Source organism: Gossypium hirsutum, chromosome A10 (assembly GCF_007990345.1).
Source record: "Gossypium hirsutum isolate 1008001.06 chromosome A10, Gossypium_hirsutum_v2.1, whole genome shotgun sequence".
In the NCBI taxonomy this organism is placed as follows: Eukaryota; Viridiplantae; Streptophyta; class Magnoliopsida; order Malvales; family Malvaceae; genus Gossypium; species Gossypium hirsutum.
Window position 1 is genome coordinate 93,769,661 of NC_053433.1, and position 9,253 is coordinate 93,778,913.

Consider the following 9,253-nt stretch of genomic DNA (forward strand, 5'->3'; position numbering starts at 1 on the left):
AAAGAGGAGGACAGATCTAGTAATGAAAAATCAAACTGGATTGAGCAATCAAAAGTTGGTTCGAGATTAATTTGTTCAGTTTGGCACACACTAAAAAACTAAAAAAGAAAAAATGTTTTTCAAATTTCGAGTCTTGCAATTTATACGCATTGTTCAACTAAATTGTTTCAAAAGTTAATCTCAGTCAATTTATGATACGAGCCTCCAATGGATGGCTATGTGCTAGGACTTCAGATCACCCTAAAAAGTAACGGTTCTAAAAAAATTATCAAGTTTGAGTATTCTAATACTTGATTTAAGTAGCTTGAGTTTAATCTTATTTAATTATTATCGAAAATTTTTAATCAAACTTGAGTAAAAAATTGATTTTGAAGTCTAGTATAGTACACAAATTTTGTGTTGAAAATATTACTTGAAAATTTTGAAGACAAATCAAATAATTTATCAAAATAAAGTTGCAGGATGTAATTTTCTTACAAAGAAATCATTTTATTCTCTTTCTTAACGAAGTTTTGATCGAAAGGTCATTGAGACTTAAAATTTTAAATAAGTTTAAAGATATTCTTAATCGAAATTGCTTTAAGATATAATTTAGTTCAATTTCAAGCATCTTTGAGATTTGATCTTAAATTGACAAATTTGCTTTAGCATCGTTGAGACTTTAACTTGAACATGAAATTGCAAAGATGCTTTGTCACAAGCCAAAATATATATAGTTGTGACAAACATGTAAAACATGTAAGATTCCTCAAAAAAAAAAATCTAATTTCTTCTTATTATTCCCTTTTTATTCATTGTTAGTTGTTTATTCTTTTTATTACTAAATAATTTCTGTAACATTGGTATTAGAGTCTTGATCTTAGTTTGTCACCGAAACAATGATATTTATTGAAGAGGATGCTATCGAGATGCAAAAAATACTTCACTAATTTAAAGTTAAGTTAGATAGCATTTTTAATCAATGGAGAATTGACTAGAGAGATGATTTGGGTGCAGTGCAACAAAATTAAGAAAATGAGAAAACCAAGGCAACCCAAGTGTTTGATGAACTGCTAATAAAATAGTGAACAAGGTAACCATTATTGAGAAGGTGTTTGAGAGAATCAAAAGATCATGTAATCCTATCCGTATGTTCAAAGAAAAGTTCAACATAGATTTTGATAAAATTGATATATATACTATAACAATTCCCCCGTAAGCAAAGCTACCCGAAGCACTAGATTACGTCCGAAACGATGCAAGTACGAGAAAACTGAGTCAAGAGATTGTTGGAGTGCTCTGAAAGATTCTAAAAGTTCAAATAAGGGATTGGATCCTTATAGAACCGTGTATAAGATTCCGGATGCTCTTGAACTCTCCACACTTATATAGCATTTAATGGGGTAGTTGGGAAAGCTCTAAAGGACATTGAAATGAATCATAACCGTCAGATCAAAAGCAGCTTACCTATATAAGTAGGGGCTCCATTCCTCATTTGTACAAGTTAGCTTTTCTTGAGTAATATACTTTATCATTCTCCTACATTTTCTCTTATTCTTCTAATTGCTCTTTTCCTTGTGTGCTTGTCCAAGCAAGAGTTTAAAGGCTGACTTGGGCCTTTCATGAACAATCAAGGAAGTTCTTGTGAGCAACAAGAAGTTGAAGGGAGTGCTCGTCCCACAGTCAGATTTGATTAGAGTATACTTGGATAAAACAGTCAATTTTGATATTAAAGGTAAAAACATCTTACCTATAAGGTCTATTAATGTCAAAAATATCTTATTTGTTGCTACTATAATACCCATAGTTCGACTCCGTCGTCGAACTCAAACAATGGAATGTTATGAACAAAAAGGACACTTAAATGACACAATTATAAGTAGATTCAAGTTCACAAACAGTTAATAAATAATCACAAAGATGGTGAAAATTTCATCAGATATATATATATATATATTCAACTAATCCAAATAAAATAATTAGTATAGATTGCATAATCACTAAAATGCTCCAAAAATAAAAACAATAAAAATTACATTTGTAAATGAAAAAAAATAAAACAATCAAAATTATAGAAATGTAATCGAATGTTGGGGAACTGGGATTACCCTGAATATATTCACATATGACGAAATAGTTTTAGAAAACTAGTTCTCCACTTCATTTTTTACATTTTCTCTTCCACTGCTAATTTTATTTATTAGTTAGACTCACAATGAGTAATATATTTTAGAGTTGTGATCTGTAAATTAATTATAGTTCTAATTACTGGCAAAGAAAAACAAAACAAAGAACTCCTGCTAAAGAAAAAAGATATTTGCTATGTTAAAAAAAGATGGAAAATAAGCAAATGACATTAAAATAAACAAAAGAAAATAAAAACACCATTTATAAAACTAATAACAAGAGCTTTATTTTCCGCCTGATCTAAGAACAGTGAACGAATGAAAACAGATTTGCATGCAGTACATTACATGCATGCAAAACCATTAAAACCCTCCATGAAAGGGCATATCATTTGTGGAAGCTTAAAAGAGGAAGCATCCGGCGACAGCGGCTACACCACCAACGACGGCTGAGGCCTTGACAATAGCGGCACCGGAAGTACCTGGTTCTGGTGCGATATCGCTGGCTGGAGCGTCGGATAGAGAGCTATCTTTATTAGGGACCTCAGCTTCTGGTATAGGAGGGGATTTGGAGGCATTGGGGGATTCAGAAGGGGACTCCTCTTCGTCGCTGCTGGTTGGGGCGGAGCTTCCGTGGCTTTTGCTGGAGCTGGATGGGGCAGGAGCGGGAGGAGATTTGGAGCTGCTTGAGGATCCACCGGAGGATGACTTGGGTGCGTCGGAGGATTTCGTTGGTGATGGTGGCGAAGGAGGGGAGCTGCTGCTGCTACTAGAGCTGTTGTTTTTGCTGGAGCCGCCGCCGGAGGAGGGAGATGGGGAGGATGCGGAGGAGTTCTTGGAGGAAGGAGGAGAGGGAGTAGGTGACTTGGAAGGCGGAGACGCCCCCCCTTTAGATGGCGATGAACTTTTAGGGGACGGCGACGGCGCTGAATCCCCCGCAAACGCCACAACAACCGCCATGAAAACGAGGGCAGCAACGAGAACTTGACCTGCCATTGTTATTTCTTTATCAGTTGCAACGATTGGTTTCTTTTTTTTTCTTCTGGGAAACCAAATTTAGGGTGTTATTGAAAAGCAAATTATGCAGTAGTGTCCCTAAAATTTAAATATAGGAAAAGAAAAACACTTGAAATAAAAAGCTTAAAGCTTATGAATTATTTCAATGGTGATCTGATTTATTTGGTATAAAGTCAGTGATATATATAGTAGCTTGGAGAGCTTAGCAATGGCTTAGAAATGCAACACTTTGTTTCAGTTCAGTTGATACTTGACCGAGTTTCATGGGTGTTTTTGTTGGGGGGTGGGGGTGGGGGGAAACTGAACTTTGCCAAAAACAAGCATTTACTTTTTCTACAGGTTATAAAAATTTAAAAAAATTAAAAAAAAAAAGAGAGAATTTAATCTTATATGATTTTTTTAATTTTTTTATATAATTTATATTTGCTTAATCGAGTTTGGTAGGAATTAAAAAAATATTTATTTATTTAATATAAAAATTAATTATTAAAAAATCTATTTTCATAGCTTAAAATTTTTTTTCTTATCCAACTTTTTTTAAATTATTTCATTAAATATTAAAATATATTTTATATTAATATATTTAAGGAAATTTAAATAAACTCTTTCTTAATTACTAAATCCTAATTTTGATGCTCAATATGAGATTAAATTTAATTAGATCAACCTATTGATGTTTGGTTAAAAAGTTATTAATGAATGCCTATGGTGGATTTTGTAACGGGTGCCAATAGCTTAAGTTTGACCAATAGTATTGGAAGGGCTACGAATAAAGTTCGCACTATACCGAAGGTACAGTTAGAACTTGATGGCCCAACTGTGGATAATAACAGCTAGAGAATTCAGTTAGAGATTCCGAAAACGTCGTACAAATCAACCCTTTTAGGGGCTTCATCAAAGAAGAATCATGATGGTTTTCTGGAAGAGGATTTTACACTTTTGGATGGTGATGTTGTTACTGAAGTGATTGAGGGTGTTCCGTCAATTATGTTCTCTAATAAAGTGCATGAGTATATCCAACGACAAATGGCCAAGACAGTTATTGTGAAATTGCTGAAGGAAGGATTTGTTTTAATGTTTTGTTGAATAAAATCAATTTACTGTGGAATCCTCAATGTCAGATCCAACTCATGGATCTTGAGAATTATTTTTATCTGGTTCATTTACAGGATGAATCTGACTATAATAAGGTATTAGTAGGAGGACCGTGGGTGATTTTTGGCAGATACCTAACTGTTTAGCCATGGTCACCAAATTTTACAACAAGTCAGAGTGGTTTTGAGTCGTAGGCTGTTTGGATAAATTTACCTGGACTGCCTGAAGGTTATTATTCAGATTTCCTCATAAGGGTGATTGGTCAGACAGTAGGTCCGGTGGTGAAGCTAGATGTTCATACGGACTATGCTCGTAGGGGACGATTTGCGTGGTTAGCAGTTTGTGTTGATTTGAGGAAGCTGTTGGTGTCGAAGGTTCGAATTAATGGTCGTCTTTAGTGTGTTGAATACGAAGCTTTACCAAATATTTTCTTCCAATGTGGTATGTACGGACATATAGTGGACGTTTGTCCTAGGATTGAGACAACTTCATCAGTGGTGGAGTCAGGTTGTGCTTGACTAGTCATGGAGAAATTAGGTCTTGAAAATAAGGTAAAGAATGAACCCTATGGGTCGTAGATGGTGGTGGAGAGACGGAGAGGGCGTAATCGAGATTTCAGTAAGGGAAGAAATGACATTTTTAGAGGTCTTGCTGGGGGATCTCGCTTTGAGGCGCTGGGTGTTAATGAGGGAGAGATTTTCGCAATGACTGACGAGATTAATGGGAATGATAAGGTAATGGCTGAGGAGAAGACTAATGGTGAGAGGGATATGGGGTTAGCGTTTCTAGGAAAATGTATTGAGACAAAAGAGAAGTAGGCCAAGCTAAAGGATAAGGGGAAAAAAGTGGTGATGGGGAGTGGGCCAAAGTCAACCTTAAAGGTTTTAAAGCCCAATAATGGAAGCCTGGGTATGAATATTGGGAGGGGTGCTTTTGATAATGGATAGAAATTGGCCCAGGTGGGTGCCACTGACAAAGGGAAAGCTATAGTGATGGAAAAAGTGGAAATTTCAACTAATTTAAATAAGAAGAAACATATAACAATTCGTATTTTGAAGAAAGAAAAAATGGGAGTTAATATTGACAAAGAGAATGAGATTTTTATGTTTGGTAAAACGAGCTCTCCCGTAGAGCAACAGTTGCGTGCTAACACTGCTCGTTATAAACAGCAAGAAAAACCACCTGATGAGGCTCTTGGGATCTAGGAGCAGCAATCGGTTGATCTCCAATTAGCAATAAAAGGGTTAGTTTGCGAGCTTGAAAGGAATCCATAAAAAGATGTTATGGTGTCAGATTCTCAAGTTGTTGAGGAAGTTATGATTATGGGCAACACTGATGGCATTGAGGTAAATTGTCAGAATTTATTGTAGTCCTATTTCGGGTTTGGTTTATAAATTTCCTTATTTTTATGAATACTAAAATAATTTATTAGAATTGCCAAGGAGTGTGACACCCTTGTTTTTATTATTTTGTTAAAGAATTCAAGAAGGAGTTTTTGCTAGATTTGTTTTATCTATTTGAAACCCAGGTTAGTGGAGCTAAGGCTGATGGTATAATTGTGAAAATTGGATATCTGAATTCTTTTAGGGCGGAAGTAAATGGTTTTGCTAGGGGAATTTTGTTATGTTTGAATGAGGATTTAATAGTGGATATTTTGAATATTCATTCTCAGGTAGTGCATGTTAAAATCCATAGTACGATGAGCTCGGATCATTTCTTTTGTTTTATTATCTATGCTAGCCTTTATGTTGCGAAGGGAAGGGAGTTGTGGCATTTTCTCAGCTCTTTGGTTGTTTCGGTGGAGGAACATTAGATGCTTGCCGGTTATTTCAATGCTATTCTTGATGAATGTGAAAGAATAAGTGGGACTTCTATTTTACATGTAAGTTGCAAATGATTTAGAGAGTTTTTGTTCAACAATGCTTTGCGAGATTTGGGTGCTAGTAGTACCAAGTTAACATGGTGTAGGGGGTTTGTTACAAAGACTTGACAAGGCTATTTGTAATTCGGAGTGGGATTCGTTTTCACTAGATTGTTCAGTGAGGAACCTTCACAGAATGAAATCTGATCATAGACCGATATTAATTTCTTTTAAGTCGAATGTTAACAAAGGTTTAAGGCCTTTCCGTTGGCTTGCTAGTTGGATGTCTCATATGAATTTTGGCAACTTTGTTAATAGTAGTTGAAATGCTGAGTTAGCCGTTGGTGATAATCTGGAACGCTTCTAGGAATTTGTTAAGGAATAGAACAAACAGGTTTATGGGAATATTTTTGTATGCAAAAGAAAGATGATTTCTTAGATGGAAAGGGTTCAAAAAGTCCTTAAGGTTCGTTATTCTCAATCACTTCATAGATAGAAGCATGAACTAAGACAGGAAATTGAGGAAGTTTTAGCTTATGAGGAGTTGTTGTAGTTTTAAAAATCCAGAGCTGAATGGTTAAAAAATAGGGATAGGAATACATCATATTTTCATAATAGTATGTTGGCAACACAAAAGTGAAATAAAGTTGAAGGTTTTCTAGTGGATAATAAATGGTGTGTCGATGAAGATATGTTGAAACAACATGTGGTGCAATTCTTTAAAGAACTTTACATAATGAATTATGTGATCAGTGGTGTTTTCCCTTGTCGAGGTAAATTTCTTGTGTTATCTTATGATGAGACGATGGCTCTTATTTCAGTGGTTTCGGATAAGGAAATATGTAGAGCAGTGTTTAGTATGGCTCCTTGAAAAGCCCCAGGTATGGATGGCTTTCAGGCTAGTTTCTTTCATGCTCAAGGGGAAATTTTGGGACCATCGGTGTATTCTTTTGTGAGAAACAGTTTGGGTAGGCTGTGGTTAGGTTAAAAATTGAATAGAATGTTATTAGTTTGTATCCCGAAGACACTGGCTCTGGAAAGAATCACTCAATTTCGACCTATAAGCTTGTGTTCAGTGGTGTATAAGATTCTTACAAAGACAATTGTTAACAGACTAAGACCTATGATGATGAAATTGATAAGTCTAAACCAATCAAGCTTTATTCTAGGTAGAGACATTGTCGATAATATTATAGTGGCACAGGAGGTGGTGCACTCTTAGAAGAACTTTTGAGGTAAAAAATGTGGTATGATCATGAAGATAGACCTCGTAAAAGCTTATGATAGAATTAGTTGGAATTCCTACGAGATACTTTGTTAATGGCAATAATTCTTGAGCAATTAATTAATGTCATATCATTGTGTTTCCTCTTCTTCACTCCAGGTATTATGGAATGGGACTCTAACTGATGCTTTCCAACCATCACGTGGTATAAGGTAAGGAGACTCTTTATCGCCCTATCTTTTTGTCCTTTGCATGGAGAAACTTGGGCACCTTATTGAGAAGGCGATTGTGAACGGGAGTTGGAAGCCTTTGTTCCTTTCAAGAAGAGGGTCTGCTTTGTCTCATATTTTCTTTACTAATGACCTTATGTTGTTCTGTGAAGCTAGTAGGGATCAAGCTGTTGTGGTTATTAGTATTCTGGAAACTTTCTATTACTTTTCTAGGAAAAAAGGTTAACAAGTCCAAGTTGCAGGTTTTTTTCTCCCCTAATACTCCTAGTTTGGTTACTATGGTGATTTGCGATAGTGTGGGATTCAACCGAATGGATGATCTTAGATGTTACCTTGGTATACCATTGTTTCATAACAGAGTTACTGTGCATACTTTCAACTTTGTTGTAAAGAAGGTTAGGCAAAAACTGTCTGGATGGGATGCGAGGAAACTTTCGTTAGAAGGACAAATAACTTTGGTTCGGTCAGTTCTTCTTGCTATTCCTAGCTAATTTATGTATATTGTTCGAGTGCCTCTTTCTGTGTGCAATGAAATTGAGAGACTTGCTCGTAATTTCATTTGGGGAACAACTAATAATACAAGGAAAACTGCACTTCTTTCTTGGGAAGATTGTTGTCGGCCTTTGGATAGTGGTGGATTGGGTTTGCGGAAATTATGTGATCAGAATAAGATTTTCTTAATGAGACTTGGTTACGGTCTACTTGCGAATACTGATTCTCTATGGGTTCGAGTGTTACGGAAGAAATATAATGTACAATGGGTGCTTCCAAACTCTATCTCTCAAAGCAACTGTTTATTCATATAGAAGTCGTTAACTCGGGTTTGGCTAAAAATTGTGGATAATATTTTTTGGTCAATTGGCGATGGTTGTATGACGAATTTTTGGAATGATGTAGGGGTTAGGAAGATGGGACCCTTGCGAGATATTCTTAGAGAATTGGATCAACCTTTTGCGTATTTGTGACTTAGTGACTGAAAATGGTTTTGGGATTGGGATCGTCTTACTAATCTCGTTCTACGTCACATTATTCAATAGATCGCAACGATCATACCTCCATCTGATGTGGCAGAACAAGATTGCTCGGCTTGGAAGCGGATGGAAAATGATGTATTCTCACCATCAACGACTTACAAGAATCTCTTTAGTTTAGTTTCTGATGATGCTGCTATTTGGAAGATGATTTGGAGAGTTTGGGTGCCTCAAAGGGTACGTGTTTTCTTATGGCTTTTATGGCATAATAGATTATTGACAAATAATAAGAGAAGACATAAGCATACTACAGTGGATGGTCATTGTTCTTTGTGTATTGATAGTTTGGAGATAAGGATTCATGCTTTTTGGGATTGCGCTTTTGTTAAGACTATATAACGAATAGTGGTTCCTCAGCAAGCCCATGCTATTTTCTTTTCTTTTTCAATGAGGGAATGGTTAATTTGAAATTTTCAGGATCAAGGTAATCTTAATTGTGATGAAATGGAGTGCCAAACACTGTTTGTAATCTTGTTTTGGCTATTTTGGAAGAATAGAAATGAGTCTGTGTTTTTTAATATTCACAGGAATATCGAGGCTATTATGGATACAGGCTACATGTGGGCTAGGAGTTATCAAGATTTAGATGTGCAAATGAAATCTTTGGGGACCATGAGGAGTCTTTCGAGTTGGACTCCTCTTGCAATGGGTTGGATAAAAGTTAATTCAGATGAGGCTGTGTCGAATTT

At 35.8% G+C, this 9,253-nt stretch overlaps 1 protein-coding gene across 1 annotated transcript; it reads right to left on the reverse strand.

The window, feature by feature from the left end:
- Positions 1–2,507: 2,507 nt before the first annotated feature.
- Positions 2,508–3,101, reverse strand: LOC107895539 (putative protein TPRXL). Its single transcript, XM_016820803.1, has one exon. It carries the CDS (start codon positions 3,099–3,101, stop codon positions 2,508–2,510), a length of 594 nt encoding a protein of 197 aa, XP_016676292.1.
- Between the last annotated feature and the right edge of the window lie 6,152 nt (positions 3,102–9,253).